This window comes from Schistocerca americana, chromosome 7, assembly GCF_021461395.2.
Source record: "Schistocerca americana isolate TAMUIC-IGC-003095 chromosome 7, iqSchAmer2.1, whole genome shotgun sequence".
NCBI classification, from domain to species: Eukaryota; Metazoa; Arthropoda; class Insecta; order Orthoptera; family Acrididae; genus Schistocerca; species Schistocerca americana.
The window spans coordinates 112,340,875-112,361,222 of NC_060125.1; the positions used below are offsets into that span (position 1 = coordinate 112,340,875).

The following is a 20,348-nucleotide window of genomic DNA, read 5'->3' on the forward strand; positions in this document are numbered from 1 at the left end:
GAAGGACAGACTCAGCGTACAGCAAAGTCAAAACAACCTTTGGTGACATTAAAAGCAACGGTGGTAACATTAAGAGTGCAACGGGAATTCCACTGTTAAATGCAGAGGAGAGAGCAGATAGGTGGAAAGAATACATTGAAAGCCTCTATGAGGGTGAAGATTTGTTTTGTCTGATGTGATAGAAGAAAAAACAGGAGTCGATTTAGAAGAGATAGGGGATCCAGTATTAGATTCGGAATTTAAAAGAGCTTTGGAGGATTTACGGTCAAATAAGGCAGAAGGGATAGATAACATTCCATCAAAATTTCTAAAATCATTGGGGAAAGTGGCAACAAAACAACTATTCACGTTGGTGTGTAGAATATATGAGTCTGGCGAGATACCATCTGACTTTCGGAAAAGCATCATCCACACAATCCCGAAGACGGCAAGAGCTGACTAGTGCGAGAATTATCGCACAATCAGCTTAACAGCTCATGCATCGAAGCTGCTTACAAGAATAATATACAGAAGAATGGAAAAGAAAATTGAGAATGTGCTAGGTGAAGATCAGTTTGGCTTTAGGAAAAGTAAAGGGACAAGAGAGAGGCAATTCTCACGTTACGGCTAATAATGGAAGCAAGGCTAAAGAAAAATCAAGACACTTTCATAGGATTTGTCGACCTGGAAAAAGCATTCGACAATATGAAATGGTGCAAGCTGTTCGAGATTCTGAAAAAAGTAGGGGTAAGCTACAGGGAGAGACGGGTCATATACAATATGTACAACAACCAAGAGGGAATAATAAGAGTGGACGATCAAGAACGAAGTGCTCGTATTAAGAAGGGTGTAAGACAAGGCTGTACCCTTTCGCCCCTACTCTTCAATCTGTACATCGAGGAAGCAATGATGGAAATAAAAGAAAGGTTTCGGAGTGGAATTAAAATACAAGGTGAAAGGATATCAATGATACGATTTGCTGATGACATTGCTATCCTGAGTGAAAGTGAAGAAGAATTAAATGATCTGCTGAACGGAATGAACAGTCTAATGAGTACACAGTATGGTTTGAGAGTAAATCGGAGAAAGACGAAGGTAATGAGAAGTAGTAGAAATGAGAACAGCGAGAAACTTAACATCAGGATTGATGGTCACGAAGTCAATGAAATTAAGGAATTCTGCTACCTAGGCAGTAAAATAACCAATGATGGACGGAGCAAGGAGGACATCAAAAGCAGACTCGCTATGGCAAAAAAGGCATTTCTGGCCAAGAGAAGTCTACTAATATCAAATACCGGCCTTAATTTGAGGAAGAAATTTCTGAGGATGTACATCTGGAGTACAGCATTGTATGGTAGTGAAACACGGACTGTGGGAAAACCAGAACAGAAGAGAATCGAAGCATTTGAGATGTGGTGCTATAGACGAATGTTGAAAATTAGGTGGACTGATAAGGTAAGGAATGAGGAGGTTCTACGCAGAATCGGAGAGGAAAGGAATATGTGGAAAACACTGATAAGGAGAAGGGACAGGATGATAGGACATCTGCTAAGACATGAGGGAATGACTTCCATGGTACTAGAGGGAGCTGTAGAGGGCAAAAACTGTCGGGCTTGCAGCTGGTCGTAGTTCAATACTTTGCATGATATTTCAACTGGGCACCTGCCAGTCATCTTCAGGTGAGCCGTCGCAGACTGGTCTGCTTCATCTTCATGCTCTACATATTACCTTAGCATTTTCTTACATGGTCTTCATCAATATTGTATCTTAAAGGCATGGTTTATCAAAATCCATACCACATACAAAAACCTTTGCTGCACAGAATTCTATTTACTACTTATGGCTCTTTGTTCATACATTTCTTTCATCCATCAACTTACTGTTTTCATTTGAGGTTCAAACAAATTGAATTTTGGTTCTACACATAAGGCAAAGAAGGCATTAGCCCCAAATTACTTGCCTATAAATAACCGATATTCAGAAAACTGTATACATTGCAAAGTTGTTAACATATTCCACCCTGTAGTGAAATTCTAACAGGGAGACTCACATTTGCGGTGACTGCATCTCCAGTGACCCCTAGGAAAACCTTGTGAATCATAACTGTGGCTACGGTCACGGTCACGATCACTCATTTCAGAACCATAACCTGGAAAATTATCAACCTTGTAGTTACATAAATATTTCTCCCATGAATAATTTTGGTATTTAATTATTATTTTTAACTGTGTTAGGTGGTAGTTAGAAAGACATCTAGGACTACAAAACTGATTAGATAAATCAACAGTAAAAATTTACATTCTCTACAGGGTGAGCCTGAAATATACCAACAAAATGTCAGAGGTTATTCAAAGACATTTTCTGCACATTTTGGTATAAGAAGCCTGTGATTTCCAGTGGCTTGTTATGGAGTAACAACGTAATTATGGTTTACTCAATTTGATACCCCAATTACATTTGCTTCTGGTGAAAATACCTTCACAGTAGTGAACAAAATCACCAACATGTACAACAGAAAATGCAGTGTAATGCAGAAGTATTGTGATGTTGTTGCTATCAATGTGGGAGCAGTTGAGCACAGTGTTGTTGTGTTGTTCTTCCACTGCCTTCAGTGAACCCATACTGCATAATGCTTATCTGCCAAGGCTTCATCAGCAAACCTGTCCGTACTGTTGTGTATCACTGTTAACATACAAAAATGGCAGAAAAACTAACCCATTACACAACCAAGCAGTACTGAATGCAAGCTTGAGGCCAAACAGTGAAATGGGCATGTGTGTTGTCACCAGCAAATACATGAATGGCTGGAACAAGTTTGTTTCCAAACAAGGCCCACAGCACTCCCCATTGAAATCTGCACTTCACTGTTGTGCAAATATTTTCAGTGCAATACAGATAAAAATAAGTGGTGGTAAGAAATTAAATGAAATGCAATAACTTTGTAACAAGCCACCAGAAACTAATGATCCTTTATCCTAAATTATTCACAAAATATCCTTGAAAAATATTCAAAATTTTGCCTGTGGATCTGAGATTCACCCAGTATATTACAGGCTTCCATGCTATTTTTGGTTCCCAAATTACTTTATTGCAGCTTTTACCAAAAATGCACTGAGATTGGTATTTTAAAATTGTTGTTTAAGGAAACCCATAAAAATTTCACAACCACGCAAATGTATAAACAAGAATAGAAGTATGTCAGGGTGCACAATTAAAACATAAAATTAGGGTATATGCTATGCACAAGACTAAGATTTGGTTGGTTTGTGGGAGTAAAGGGACCAGACTGCTACGGTCATCGGTCCCACAAGACTAAGTGAAAGTAGTCAGGTGCAATATTAATAGTTACAATTAATATTTTTTGTGTACTACAATAAATATTCTTACCGGAGACTGAACTTGCCCCACTGGTCCTTCGTGGTGAGAAGCTACTTCTCCTGCGGTCATCATAATGATGAAGTGTGGTGTGATCATCCCTGCCACTCAGAACGTCCAGTGACCTACAACACAGTCAGAAACTTTCCTTAATCAAAGATGCGATAACAGATGAGATCAATGAGATAATTGTTGGTAGTTCATGTTCATTTTTAATAAGAAGCAATTTGTGATATACTAGACAAATACTTACACTTTTCAGTGTAATTTAAAGAAGAGGTTGTGCATACCAACCTTCAGTGACATGTTTATACACCCATAACCCACATAGAAATCCTTGGGTAACAGAAGAGATATTGAATTTAATTGATGAAAGGAGAAAATACAAAAATGCAGTAAATGAAGCAGGCAAAAAGGAATACAAACGTCTCAAAAATGAGATAGACAGGAAGTGCAAAATGGCTACGCAGGAATGACTAGAGGACAAACGTAAGGATGTAGAGGCACATATCACTAAAGGTAAGATAGATACTGCCTACAGGAAAATTAAAGAGACTTTTGGAGAAAAGAGAACCACTTGCATGAATATTAAGGGCTCAGATGGAAACCCAATTCTAAGCCAAGAAGGGAAAGCAGAAAGGTGGAAGGAGTATACAGAGGGTCTACACAAGGACGATGTTCTTGAGGACAATATTATAGAAAAGGAAGTGAATGTAGATGAAGATGAAATAGGAGATATGATACTGCATAAAGAGTTTGACAGAGCACTGAAAGACCTAAGTCGAAACAAGGCCCTGGGAGTAGACAACATTCCATTAGAACTACTGACAGCCTTGGGACAGGCAGGCCTAAAAAAACTCTACCATCTAGTGAGCAAGATGTATGAGACAGGCAAAATACCCTCAGACTTCAAGAAGAATATAATAATTCCAATCCCAAAGGAAGCAGGTGTTGACAGATGCGAAAATTACCGAACTATCAGTTTAATAAGTCACAGCTGCAAAATACTAATGCAAATTCTTTACAGATGAATGGAAAAACTGGTAGAAGCTGACCTCAGGGAAGATCAGCTAGGATTCTGCACAAACGTTGGAACATGCAAGGCAATACTGACCCTACGACTTACCTTAGAAGATAGGTTAAGGAAAGGCACACCTACATTTCTAGCATTTGTAGACTTGGATAAAGCTTTTGACAATGCTGACTGGAATACTCTCGTTCAAATTCTGAAGGTGGCATGGGTCAAATACAGGGAGTGAAAGGCTATTTACAATGTGTACAGAAACCAGATGGTAGTCGCAGGGTACTAAAGGTAAGCAGTGGTTGGGAAGGAAGTGAGGCAGGGTTGTAGCGTATCTCCGATCTGTATATTGTGCAAGCAATAAAAGAAAGAAAAGAAAAATTTGGAGTAGGATTTAAAATCCATGGAGAAGAAATAAAATTTTTAGGTTTGCCCATGACACTGTAATTCTGTCAGAGACAGGGAAGGACCTGAAAGAGCAGCTGAAAGGAACAGACAGTATCTTGAAAAGACAATATAAGATGAAAATCAACAAAAGCAAATTGACGATAATGGAATGTAGTCAAATTAAATCAGATGATGCTGAGGGAATTATATTAGGAAATGAGACACTTAAAGTAGTAAATAAGTCTTGCTATTTGAGGAGCAAAATAACTGATGATGGTCAAATTAGAGAAGATATAAATTGTAAACTAGCAATGGCAAGGAAAGTGTTTCTGAAGAAGAGAAATTTGTTAACATCGAGTATAGCTTTAAGTGTCAGGAAGTCGTTTCTGAAAGTATTTGTATGGAGTGTACCCATGTATGGAAATGAAATGTGGACAATAAATAGTTTAGACAAGATGAGAATAGAAGCTTTCGAAATGTGTTGCTGTAGAAGAATGCTGAAGATTAGATGGATAGATCACATAACTAATGAGGAGGTATTGAATAGAATTGGAGAGAAGAGAAATTTGTGGCACAACTTGACTAGAAGAAGGGATCGGTTGGTAGGGCATATTCTGGGGCATCAAGGGATCACCAATTTAGTATTGGAGGGCAGCATGGAGGATAAAAATCATAGAGGGAGACCAAGAGATGAATACACTAAACAGATTCAGAAGGATGTAGGTTGCAGTAGGTACTGGGAGATGAAGAACCTTGCACAGGATAGAGTAGCATGGAGAGTTGCATCAAACATGTCTCTGGACTGTGATAGAATTACCTAGTTATGGCCGATTCATTTTCTAAAATTTCTACATGTAAATTGACTGAAGGAATAACAATAATGGGTTTATGGTGCTTTTGCAATGTGAGAAATTCCTACAACAGTAACAAATGGGGGAGCCTTAAATGTGGCACAGAAGATTAGGATCATAGCAATCACAACACACACAAGGCATTGAGCTGGATCAAATTTCCTACAGCTAAGACAGCTCTCTGAACCAAGTATGGGAAGAATGCTATAATTCCCCAATATCATCATGGCATTCAAGACTACATATGTATTCATTAAAAAACTGTACGCCGAAGGGTCACCTTATTACAACATTGCCTACAGATCTTGGAAATGATTCTGGAAAAGATGTTCAGAATGGTCCTATAACATGATTTGAAGAAGAACAGCATGGATTTACTTTTCAGGGAGGCAAATAATGGAAAAATATTGTAGAAAGGATAAGACCTGATAACAGTGTTCTTCAATTTGGAGAAAGTGTATGAGGGTGTGCCAAAGTGTAAAATTTGGGCCTACTTGGGAAAATGTAATGACCCCAGTTCTCTAAATACAAAAATTCAGATTCTGCTGGACATTATGAGTCCAGCACACAAATAACTGATAAAAAACAGAAGTGCTTCTGAACAACAAGAGGTGTGCAACAGGACAGTTCCCTTTCCCATTACTCTTCATCATACTCATGGGTATCACATCAAAGGACATCAAGCAAATGGAAAAAAGAGTCTTTATGCCTTTGTATCTATCCATCACATTAGCATTTGGAGTGAAATCAAAAGGGAAAGGGGAGGGGGAGGGGGGGGGGGTACACAGAAAACTGGATCTGTGGAACATCAAGTTAAAAGAGTTTGGGTTAACTGTGAGTGAAACAAAGACCATGGCAATCCAACTGAGCAAACAATAGCTCTGTTATTGGAGGGTAAGAAGATCAACCATGAACATAATTTCATATGCCTTACTTGCATTCTGACAGGTGAAGGAAGTGTCAACCTTAAGGTTCTCAACACTGTAACCAAAGGATAGAAAATCTTCAGTCTAGAACGAAGACTTGTGTGGGGTAAGAATGTTCTTTTAAGAACTAAACCGACCACATTCAAACTTTCCTTTGTTCATCATGTGCTACAGTAGAGAGAGCTGTGTCATGAGCAAAAGACATGTAAGTTCAACTGAAAGTTTCTGAAATGGAATTCCTTTTGTCTGCCCAACAAAAGAAAACCTACCACAACAGAAACAGATTTAGGCAAATTGTTCAGAAAGGTAGCACACAATGTCCTGGAAGGAATCCCAGGTGATGATGATGATCCACATAGTGACAAATACATGAATAGAAAAGGACTTGACAGCCTATTCAAGCTGTGCACTGCACTAAAATGGTTCATTAGTGATAGCATAAACTGGTCTGGATCAGTGCATGAATCAATATGGAGGAACTCTGATGATATACAGAGTTATGACTGTAAAAAGTTCAAATTCATTCCTTTTATAAGACGCAGTTTATAAAATTACACCATGGCTTGTGTCTCCTTGCTAGAGTCTTTCAACTACAAAGAACCTTCCAAAAAAACAAAACAAAACAAAAAATGGAAGGAAGAGGGAGATCAAGAGATGATTACAGTAAGCAGGTTCAGAAGGATGTAGCTTGCAATAGTTATTCAGAGATGAATATGCTTGCACAAGATAGAGTAGCATGGAGAGCTACATAGAACCAATGTTCAAATGGAAGACAGCAACAACAATAACACGGCAACTCCATGGAGTTGAATGCTGTTTTGGATTGGCAAATTGGTATTTTGCAATTCCGCAGTCTAAAAGTACATTTGGTCACAGAAGGAATGCTGTCAGTTATTTTATCATATATGGTTCTGCACAAAGTGGTAAACACATTAATGATGAAGATTAAAAAATTCATGAAGCAGAGGATAGTGGAGTGAAAAACAAATGAACAATCTTGAAGCAGTGATATCAATTGTCAAACAACAAGTTAAAATGTATCTCCTTGAACCCATATCAAAGGCAAGCTTGGCTGACCTCATAATGTAACAAAATTCATAAAGAAATGCTTAAAATCTGAAGCCCATAAGAAATGAAGATGACATCAACCAGAAAAAGTTAGAAAAAGATCCACTAAAATATCAGGCAAATCAAGAGACAATATCAGAAATATGTAATCAACTCAATAGAACAAAATTACAATAATACCAATTCCCAAGATTATTACAAAATCTTTGGAAGATAACTGTGAAAATGTAGCACCATATTAATTCTGAAAATGGGGGGACAGAAAAATGGAACATTAAAAACATGGAAAATGCCAGAATCATTCAATAAATATAAAAACTCTGAAGAACATAGGATACTTTTAAAAATTAACCCAAACATCCCAGTAAAGATTAACCCTGAAACTCATAAACTCCCTACAATGCAAAAGGTGGATGCAGCACTCAAGGAGTTGAAAGACTACAAGGTATTCAGAGAAGTAGAGGTTTTCACAGAAAATTAGAAATGTGCCAGACACACAGTTTCGTGACCTCTGCACAAGGCTGCATAAAAAAATTTTGGACAAATGAAAAGGTCCATGAACATTGACTACAGTTATAATCCACCCACTCCACACTCAAAAGGAGATAGCCACCCAGATGACTGGAGACGTATATCTCTCTTAAAACTGTACATGTAAGATTTCCTCCAGGATTTAATATGGTAGGATTAGACGACAACTAGAACAAGAAGGTGAATTCTGGGAAGGCCTCAGCCCATGGAGCAGCTGTGCAGAACAAATAATCAGTTTAAAATTAGTTGTGGCACATTACTGCAAACAAAACAAGCCTCCTGCAACAACCTTTGTAGATTTTAAAAAGAAATATGTAAATAAATAAATTGTGGTTATGGATTTCAGTTCATCCCGGATGAATACTTGTTACCAAACACAAATACTACGAGAACAATATGTACTGGCATGTCAGTGTAAGAATCCCATTGTCCCTGAAGAGGGTTTTTGCAAGAGATTCAATTCTCAACTTTACAAAAAATTCTTGCTGCAGGTGTCTAAAGTATAAATATCTTTCTGACCTTAATGCAGTGCTCTAGAGGATTATGCCATAAGGCAGTATAGACTGTATGTATGCCAGACTCCCATCAGAAAATCAATGTATTAGGAAAGATTTGTAGGTAGAAAGCAGAAAGAATTGAGCTTTTGATTGGCACATGTTAGTGCCACCCCATTTTAGTATCCATCCAGAAAGGTGAAAATATCACACATAGTGCCTCAATCAACATGTGCCAGCTGATATTTTCAACATGCATGTCTTTTACAATCATCTGGCATTGCCTAATATGGGTACGACTATGAGTTAAGTTGTTTGCTGTGACACAGTTTTAAGCCTTTATCAGTATACTAGTGTTATCAGCAAATATCACAGATTTTTGATGAGCCCTCCTATGTACCTTGTGAATCATATATTTAGGCTAAGAGCAGGTGAGGACCTAGGACCAAACTTTATGTTAAAGAAGAGCGCATCAAACCTAATTGAAGTACTCACATATTTATGCGACTGCTCACTTCAGGCAGGCACTTTCCCTGATGTGTTAAAAACATCAAAAGTTATTCCTGTATATAAAAAAGGGGATAAAGACAATGTAAATAACTACAGACCCATCACAATTTCCTCCTGCATCTCTAAAGTACTGGAAAAAGTTATGTATGAGAAACTTATGAAATTTATAAATAAAAACAGCATCCTATGTAATGAACAACATGGATTCAGAAATAAGAGGTCAACGACAACTGCTGTCTATGATGGCATCAATTCCATCCTAAACCTGATGGACAAAAAACAGAAAACAATAGGAGTCTTTATTGACTTGTCAAAAGCATTTGACATGGTGGACCATAAAATTCTGCTATCAAAGCTAGAAAGATATGGTATTCGAGGTCTGTCCAACAAGTGGATCAGTTCCTTCCTGACAAATCGTATGCAGGCAGTGTGCGTCAAGCACACAGATATTGAACTAAAAACTGTATCTAATCACTTATCTGACTATAAACAAATAAAATGTGGTGTACCCCAAGGATCCGTATTGGGACCCCTTCTGTTTCTTCTGTACATAAATGATCTAAGCTTAAATATTGATGCGCACAAATCAATCATATTTGCAGATGACACCACGATTCTATTAAAAGGAGACAACGATGAACAGTTACAGCAGACAGTAAACACGGTCACGAAACAACTTAGCAGCTGGGCACAGAGTAACCAGCTTGTAATAAACAGTAAGAAAACCGTTGCTCTAAAATTCCACAATGTTCCTAACAAGGACATGTTTATCCCATCAGTCTCTATCAATGACGAACCAGTTGGTAAAAGTACTGAAACCAAATTCTTAGGACTTTGGCTGCAGAGTAACATCAGATGGAATAAGCATATTGAATGTCTCAATACAGAACTGAGCAAAACATGTTATCTTCTTTGTTCATTAAAATCATGCTGTAGTGAGAAAACAGTAATGAATGCATATCATGCGTACTTTCATTCTCGTCTTAGATATGGGGTCACCTTCTGGGGAAACTCTAAAATAGTTAATAGCACTTTTAAACTACAAAAAAGGGCCATTAGAATCCTGTTTGGGTGCAAGCCTAGAGACTCTTGTAAACCCCTGTTTAAGAAATCTGGTATTCCCCCATTACCGTGTGTATACATTATGGAAACCCTTTTGTTCTTTAAATTAAATGTAATAGGCAAGGACAAGAGGCTACAAAAAAACTGTGATATACATGAGCACTTTACCAGACAAAACAGGAACTTACATATGACTCAAATCAGCACAGCACTGTGCCAAAAAGGTACTTTTCACATGGGAGTTAAGCTTTATAACAAACTTCCTGAAAACATAAAAGCTATCACTGAGGTCAATACATTTGGAAAATCTCTAAAGTCATATTTACAGCATCACTGCTTTTATTCCATTGAAGAATATTTAAATTTATGAAATGTGTTATATAACTACTTGTGTGTAAAGTGTATTATTGTAAGCTTAAATATGTATTATTGTAAGCTTAAATATGTATGCCTTGAAATTACTTTCAGCCTGTCCAATGTCCAATGTCTTATGCATAAGCTGCTATGTAGACAACAGGACCAATAAAATACAATCTACAATCTACAACAATCATATTTAATATTTCCCCAATCTGAATTTAGTTTCATTCCTGTGATATTATTTGTTAATGTCACTCTCTGTCTTCTGTTGTTAAGATATGAGTCCATCAGGGATGCTTTTAATATCATGAAATTTTAGTTCCCTAATATAATTTCATGGTCTGCACAATCTAAGAGCTAGGCAAGATCGCAGAAAACACCCTTGGGCTAAATGTCTTGCTTTGTTCTATTATAACTTAATTTTTTTACATTTGTATTACTTTCTCTGCAGAGAACTCTTAGAGGTTGTTGTTGTTATTGTTGCTGTTAAAAAGTTAATGACACAAAAGTATTGTGTTATCAGGCACATTCTCTCTAATTTTTGAAATATGAGGAGAAAGGATATGGGTTTATAGTTAGAGATCATTTGCTAATCTCAACTTTTATAAATAGGAATTACTAGGGCATATATCGGTCTTTCAGGAAGTACGCTTTAACTCATCACCTACTCACAATGGCAACCCAGTTAATACACCTATGACTAGACTTCGTTACTTTCATTGAAATAACATCATACTCATACAAGTTACAGATTTTCAGAGACAGCATAATTATTGTAATCTCTTTGACAATTTACTTAGAAAAAGTCATGTCTCCTGGTGTAGTATGCAATGCCTATCTAAATACTCCTAATGGCTTTGCCACTGACTGATGATTTTGCTTCCTGTGATTTCAGTGACTGTTAGGAAGAATTCATTGAATTCACTGGTCAATTATATGAATTTAACATCATCTGAAATAAATTATGAACTGATGTGCTAAGCTCTTCTATTCATGTTGGGAATGTTACTTGTGGAACAAACCACAACTGAAAAATCCAGGATGGAATGTAACAATCTTATGAAAAGGAAAGTTGCTACTCACCATATAGCAGAGATGCTGAGTCACAGATAGGCACAACAAAAAGTCTGTCACAAATAAATAAAGCTTTTGGCCTTTAAGGCCTTCATCAACAATAGATGTAGACACACACACACACACACACACACACACACACAAAAAAAACTGCAGTCTCAGGCAACTGAAAGCACACTGCAAGCACAGCATCAGTGCATGATGGGAGTCGAGACTGGATGGTGGTAATGAGGAGGCAGGGGCAGTGAGGAGTAGGGATAGTATGGTGGAGATGGATGACTGTGAAGTGCTCTACGTTAGATGGCAACCAGGGGAGATGTGAGGGGGGGGGGGGGGGGGGGGGGTAGTGGAAAAGAAGAGAAGTAGAAAGACTGATTATGATGGTGGAATGATGGCTGTGTAGTGCTGGAATGGGAACAGAGAAGGGGCTAGACGGTTGAGGACAGTGACTAATGAAGTCTGAGTCCACGAGGATTACAGGAATGTAGGATGTATTGCAGGGAGAGTTCTTACATGCACAGTGCAGAAAAGCTGGTCTTGGTGAGAAGGATCCATATGGCACAGGCTGTGAAGCAATCATTGAAATGATGGATCACATGTTTGGCAGTGTGTTCAACAACAGGGTGATCCACTTGATTCTTGGCCACAGTTTGACAGTGGCCATTCAGGCGGACAGACAGCTTGTTTGTTGTCATTCCCACGCAGAATGCAGCACAGTGGCTGCAGCTTAGCTTGTAGATCACATGACAGGTTTCACAGGTAGCCCTGCCTTTGATGGGATAGGTGACGTTCATGGCTGGACTAGAGTAGGTGGTGGTGGGAGGATGTATGGGACAAGTCTTGCATCTAGGTAGATTACAGGGGTATGGGCCACGAGGTTATGGTTTCGGAGCAGGGGTTGCATAAGGATGGACGAGCATATTGTGGAGATTTGGTGGCCAGTGGAATACCACTGTGGAAGGGGTGGGAAGAATATTGGGCAGGACATTTCTCATTTCAGGGCACAAGGAAAGGAAGTCAAAACCCTGGAGAAGAATGTAATTGAGTTGTTCCAGTCCTGGGTCACACTGAGTTACGAGGGGAATGCTTTTCTGTGGCCAGACAGTGGGACTTTGGGAGGTGGTGGGAGACTGGAAAGATAAGGAATGTGCCTTGTCTTCCCAGTCTCCTTAGACCATTACATGAAATATCCCATTTTCCCGTAACCCTCCTGGCCTCAACCTTCATTAGTCACTGTCCTCACCCATTTAGCCCCTTCTCTGTTCCCATTCCAGCATTACAAAGCCGTCATTCCACCATCACACTCAGTCTTTTTACTTCTCTCCTTTTCCGCTACTCCCACCCCCTCCCCACCTCTGCCCTTCCCACCATCTAACCTGCAGCACTTCACAGACCACTAGCCCCACCATACTATTACTCCCCCTCCCCAGGGTTTTCATCTATGCTGACGATACTGCAGTGGCTGCTCGAGGAAAGACGTCTGAAGAAGTAGAGGGAAAGCAGACTTCTGTGTTAGATACGCTTGGCTCCTACTACAAAGCCAATCATCTAAAGCCAAATCTCAACAAGACTCAGGTGTGCTCATTTGACTTGAAGAATAGAGAAGCCCGGTGGGAACTGGACGTTACATGGCAAGGCAAACGACTGGAGCACTGTTCAACACCAGTATATCTGGGTGTTACCCTTGAATGAACCCTATCCTTCAAGAAACATTGCCATAACACCAAGCTGAAAGTTAGTTCACGGAATAACATCTTGAGGAAGCTCACATCCATCGTCCAGGGAGAAAGTTTTCCCATCCTGAGAATTATGGCAGTGTGTGTCCACTGCAAAATATGCTTCACCTGTGTGGAGTGAATCAACCCACACCAAACAGGTTGATATTGCAATCAATGAGACCGTCCGAGTCCTATCAGAATGTATGAAGCCAACTCCAATCGATAAAATCTACCTGATTGTTGGAATAGTTCCCCCCACTATTAGAAGGGCTGTTGCTGCTGATGTAGAGAGGCCTAAGCACACTTATGATCCCTGACATTCACTGCATGATCATCAGGCTGTAGTCCATTGACTGAAGTTGAAAAATAGCTTAATCGCCAGGACTCAACCCCTAGAGTGAACACCAGAATCTAACCGCATCACCAGGTGGAAGATCAAGCTACCACCTGATATCCCTGTAAAGGAAGAGCTATCTCCAGGAAATGACTTGTCCTACACTATTTGGAAATTGTTCTATCATCTTAGGGTGGGCGTTCCTCTTTGCAAGACCAACATGTGAAAATGGGGCATTCTTCCAGCTGATGGAGATACATCCTGCGAGTGCAGAACAATGCAACACCTGGCCCACCTGCTAATTTGTCCTCAACTTGAACAACCTTGCACAAAACATGACCTGATTGAAGGAAACAACAAGGCCATCAGAGTTGCTACCTCCTGGAAATGCTGACTGGATATGGAAATGAATGAACGAATGACTGTGGGAAGACCATACACTGTCAAAAATGCTAAATTATATGCTTACAAATCTATTATGTAAATGTAGCAGACAAAGAGCTCTTCAATGCAGAACTTGTTTAGGTTTCTAGCATGGAACTTCATTCCACTTTTTGTGTACATAGCTACTTCCATCTCCTTGTCTTATGGCTACAATAATGGTATAATAAGCTGTATCCAACGAAAAGCATCTGTACAGTTTTTGTGACTTACAAGTCATATGCTGTTGCGCATAGCACTTGTAGAAATACCTTCTCATTTCGCAAATTTCATATAGTGGTCTAAAACTCATCTTTAAACAATGGAAAATCCAGGGTGGAACACAACAGTATTATCAAAAGGATAGTTGCTACATACCACATAGCGGAGATGCTGAGTCACACAGGCAAAATAAATCACAAAACGATATTCTTCATTTCATTGACTGATTCACAGCCTGTACTATCTAGATCCTCACCACCAACACCAGCTTTCCTGAATTGCGCAATGGGAACCCTCCTTGCAATATATCCAACTGTGAACTGTGGATGAAGCCCGACCAACAGGCATTACATGCATTGATCAAAAATGATAGTGCATTGAGAATGGCTAGTCTCTAGCTGAAATCTAGATCTGCCAATAAAATTTAAAAATGACAACTGATAGTTGAAATCTATTATTTACAAGTCAATATAACAGGCACTGAGTGCAACAGCCTTCTGAATGGAAGGTAACCTGATGAATATATCCCACGTTCCCGTGACCCTCCTGGCCTCAACCTGCGTTAGTCATTGTCCTTACCCATCTAGCCCCTTCCCTGTTCCAAGTCCAGTACTTCACAGCCCTCTACTCCACCAATGCACCTGCTGTCTCCTTTTTCACTAACCCTCATTACCTATTTAACCTCCCGACTGCACCTAACTGTCCAGCCTTCTCCACCTCGTCCCTGTATGCCCCACAAGCAGCACTTGACTGTCCCCCACTCCTATCTTGCTATCCTTCCCCTCCCCACCCCGGCCTGCTCCTTACCCCCCCCCCCACCCTACCACTCCCTGCTCGTCTGGTTGCTTCTCTCATAAAGTGCTGCTGCTTGTAGTGTGGCCCCTCAGCATCCAGAGAATGTGGTAACCCAGTGCTGTTTTCCTTTGTTACTGTTTTCTAATACATTACTATACTCAGTGACCATCCTTTTTCCTCTTCTTTCCTATGTTTCTCTTGTCACCTTACAAACCGCACTGCATGTTCTATTTACAAGCCACACTCTATCAAATGTCTCGGCCATGCACAACACATGGCTACAAGATCATGCCGATTGTTGGTGCAGCATCACATGTCCCCCATTGCCCAAATGATATCATTCATTCAATACTTTCAAAGTGATTACTCTTCCTGCATCACTCTTGTATATTTTCATGTGCCATTTCCCATACCATCCAGTTCCACACAGACTTGTATCTCATCCTATCTACCCCCCTGCCCCCCCTCCCCACCAATTCCTTCTATTCTTGTTCCAGTTCGATGTTCGCACATACCACCTTCACCGAATCTACTCACATTTGCTATCCCCCTTCTTCACATATATCCACCCACAAACTCATTACAATAATTAATTTATTTCTTCTTTGAGTTCACTCGGCCTTCACGACAATTTCAGTTGGTTTTCTCTTTTTAATATCGGTCACTTCCTCAGATTTCATCTTGTTTCCCCCTACTTCACACCTTTCATCTTTTCCCATGTTTTGGGTGTATTTTTGCAAATTTTTCGGTTGTATTTTTACATTATTTATGTATTTTTATGCATTTTTATCCTCCACCATGGATCCTTGCTCCTTCCATCTGCATCAATACAGAAAAGTTTCCTTACCCCTAGCCAGAACCGAGTCCCACATACTGTTCCTGTATTGTTGCTAGGCTCATGCTATACCCCCAAATTACATGCCCCCCCCCCCTTCCCCCATCAAATAACCCATCTCCGGCTGCCACCTTTCCTTCAACAATGACCTCCATCTGTTCAAATTCCACCAATCCTTGACACTCACCAACACAAACCTGCAAAACCACATCAATCACAACCAAACCTCCTTACCTCCTCTCCATCTGTAAAATTCTCTTGCTATTAAGTCTCAAATTCCTGGACCTCATATCACACACTAAAACCCTTGCCCTCCTGGAACTAGAGCAGTATGCACAATGTCACCTCAAAAAACTCTCCAGTCTGTTCACTTCCTACTCCAGCCCTAGACTACCACTGTCCACCACCTCTACAACCTCCAAACCTCCTCCATGTCCCCTCATAGCTGACAAACCCTGTCTCACAGGCCTACTACATTTACTCCATCCTCAGAAACTCCCTCCAACCACCATACTGAATCCAGAACCTAAACAGATCTAAAACACAGTCATGAAACTTTGCCCCACAAGCCTTAGCACTGCAGAAGTATCAGTCCTTTCCAAAGGCCTCAACCTATGCCCCACCCTCAAATTCAATCAAGCAGGTCCTGCTAAAGACCTCCTCTCTTTCTCCTGGTCCCTACAGTGGAGAAACACTGTCACCACCAACCTTACCAATCAGACTCAACCAAATAGCAATGCTGAACCCTGCCAGACTCAGTTCACTGCTCCATCCAACTGTGATCCACTCCACACTCCCCTAATCACATTCAGTTAACTTTGCAGAAATTCTTAATTTCAAACCTCCTCATCATTCCCCAAATCCCTCAACATGCAAACTAACCTTATATCCATGGAAGGAACCACAATCCACCACGTGAAAACTGATCGGAGGATACGAGATGACTTGGACAGGATTTGTGATTGGTGTAATGAATGGCAGCTAACTCTAAATATAGATAAATGTAAATTAATGCAGATGAATAGGAAAAAGAATCCCGTAATGTTTGAATACTCCATTAGTAGTGTAGCGCTTGACACAGTCACGTCGATTAAATATTTGGGCATAACATTGCAGAGCGATATGAAGTGGGACAAACATGTAATGGCAGTTGTGGGGAAGATGGATAGTCGTCTTCGGTTCATTGGTAGAATTTTGGGAAGATGTGGTTCATCTGTAAAGGAGACCGCTTATAAAATGCTAATACGACCTATTCTTGAGTACTGCTCGAGCGTTTGGGATCCCTATCAGGTCGGATTGAGGGAGCACATAGAAGCAATTCAGAGGCGGGCTGCTAGATTTGTTACTGGTAGGTTTGATCATCATGTGAGTGTTACGGAAATGCTTCAGGAACTCGGGTGGGAGTCTCTAGAGGAAAGGAGGCATTCTTTTTGTGAATCACTACTGAGGAAATTTAGAGAACTAACATTTGAGGCTGACTGCAGTACAATTTTACTGCCGTCAACTTATGTTTCGCGGAAAGACCACAAAGGTAAGATAAGAGAGAAGGGCTCATACGGAGGCATACACGCAGTCATTTTTCCCTCCTTCTGTTTGGGAGTGGAACAGGAAGAGAAGATGATAGTTGTGCTACGGGTACCCTCCGCCACGCCCCGTATGGCGGATTGCGGAGAATGTATGTAGATGTAGATGTAGATGTAGATCCTGACCTTATAATCCTACCTACTGACAAATGCTCCACTACTGTTGTTTTGAACTGCAAGGATTACCTGGCAGAAGGCTCCACCAGCTGTCAGATTCATCCACCTACAAACTCTGCCACAGTGACCCTGTTCCAGAAATCCATCAGGATCTCCAGTCTCTCCCCAAATCCCTAGGCCCATCCCAGAACCTCTCCCTGCAACCCACATCTCTGCTCACCCCTACCACTCCCCACACTCCTATCCATCCACCCATGATCCCCCACTGTGGCCAGTTACTGTGCCCACATAGAGAGAATCTCTGCTCTTGTAGACCCATACCTTCAGCTTATCACCCACAACCTATTTCCTATATATAGGATATCAACCATTTTCTCCATCGACTCTCCACTATTTGTGTTCCTTTACCACATGGTGCCCTGCTCATCACTACCGATGCCAACTTCCTTTATACTAACATCCCTAATGCCCATGACTTTACTATTATTGAACAGTACCTTTCCCAATGCCCAATGGATTACAAACCTACAACCTCTTTCCTAATCACCATGACTAACTATACCCTCATCCACAATTACTTGTCCTTTGAAGGCATTACTTACAGAAAAATTCAGGGTACAGGTATGGGCACTCACATGGCACCATCCTATACCAACCTATTCATGGACCACATAGAGATATCCTTCCTAAACACCCACAATCATGAACCTCTCACCTGGTACAGATTCACTGGTGACATATTAATGATTTGGATCAAGGGTGAGGTCACCCTATCCACATTCCTCCAGAACTTCAACACCTTCTCTCCCATTCGCTTTACCTGGTCCTCCTCAATCCAGTGTTGACCTCCATTTCAAAGATGGCTTCATCAGTACCTCCATCCACATTCAACCTACCAACAACCAGAAATACTTCCACTTCAACCATTGGCACCCATTCCACAAGTTCTTTCCATACAGCCTAGCGACCCATGGCCATCGCATCTGTAGCAATGAGTGGTCAGTCTCAAAATATATCAAGGATCTCAATGGAGCCTTCACAGATTGTAATGACCTTCCCAACCTTGAACAACAACACATCTCCCATGCCTCCTCCCAAAGTCCCACTGTCTGGCCAGAGAGGAGCATTCCCCTTGTTACTTAGTATCACCCAGGACTGGAACAACTGAATCACTTTCTCCACCAGGGTTTTCACTACCTCTTGACATGCCCTGAAATGAGGAATTTCCTACCCACTATCCTTCCTACCCACCCCACAGTGGTATTCCACCGCACACAGAACCTACATAATATCCTCATCTGTCCCTACTCCAGCCCTATTTCCAACTGCTTGCCTCATGGCTCACATCACTGTAACAGACCTAGATGTGATATCTGTCCTGTATCACCTCCCACCAGCATCTACTACAGTCTGGTCACAAGCATCACCTATCCCATCAAAGGCAGGGCTACCTGTGAAAGCAATCATGTGATCTACAAGCTAAGCTGCAACCACTGTGTTGCATTCTACATGGGTATGACAACTAACAACTGTATGTCTGCATGAATGGCCACCAACAAACTATGGCCAAGAAAGAGCTGGACCACTCCATTCCTCAGCCCACCACCCAATACAATGTACGTCATTTCAATGACTGATTCACAGTCTGTACCATCTGGATTCTTCCAACTAACACCACCTTTTCCGAATTGCACAGGCGAGCACTCTCCCTGTAATATATCCTAAGTTCCCTCAGACTCCGTTAGTCATTGTCTTTACCCATCTAGCCCCTTCCCTGTACCTATTCCAGCACTACACAGCCCTGTATACCACCAACACACCACTGTCTCCTTTTCTGCCGACCCCTCCCCTCACACCTACCCCCAACCTCCTCTGTCTAACATCCTGACTGCACCCTTCACATTATCCAACTTTTGGAACTATTAATTCCTTACTTGGAGGGGAGAGAGTGATAATTTGGGGAAGGTTACAAAACTGAAGGACAGGTCACTCAGCCCTCATGATATGGGGGAACTATCTGCTATGAGGATGAGGGGAAATAAAGATGAAGGAGGAGGTATCAGAGAGAGAGAGAGAGAGAGAGAGTAGAAAGTCAAAGACAGCACATGGGTAAGCACTGTGCTAACATCAGCCCAGAAGTGGTGGGGTCAGAATGAAAAGTAGAGAGATTTGAGTAAGGCAAATGAGTAGTGCAATCAAGAAGTAGAGGAAAAATAGAAAGAAGGGAAGGAATAAAACAAGAATGAAAAATTAATAGCAATAAAAATAAAGGAAGGAATGTGTGTGTAATTGCGCGTCTGCATGTGCGTGTGAGCTCGTGCATGTAAAATAAAAGATATTTTTAAAAATGAGAAAAAAAGAGGGGCAATGTATATGTTAATTGGGGTTATGCCTAGAAATGCAGTGATGTGCTGGAAGCCAACCTCCCATCAGCAGATTTCAGGGAAACTATTATCAGATGAGAGTATCCAAATCGCCCATATGGGAGGATCCAAATTGTCTGTGTGGTGTAGCAGTTACTGATGGTCATTTAGCCATGCTAAAGAGCATGTTTAGCAACTGGGTAATATGTGTCTCCAAGGCACACTTTCCTTTTACATTTATTCATGTGCTGAGATAGTTTAGTGGTGCAGTGGACATATGTTAATTGATAAACAACACGTATGGGTTCCTGCAGCCAATACTA

The 20,348-nt window shown here is 40.7% G+C and overlaps 1 protein-coding gene across 1 annotated transcript in view; it reads right to left on the minus strand.

Annotated features, from left to right (window-relative positions):
- LOC124622752 (ras-specific guanine nucleotide-releasing factor 2-like) overlaps positions 1 to 20,348 on the minus strand; it is an 898,440-nt gene that overhangs the window by 550,247 nt on the left and 327,845 nt on the right. The window contains exons 12-13 of the mRNA XM_047148541.1: positions 3,367 to 3,479; positions 2,030 to 2,128 (exon numbers count right to left, since the gene is read on the minus strand). Of these exons, the coding sequence (XP_047004497.1) occupies positions 2,030 to 2,128; positions 3,367 to 3,479 (212 nt within the window). The remainder of the gene's footprint in view (positions 1 to 2,029; positions 2,129 to 3,366; positions 3,480 to 20,348) is intronic.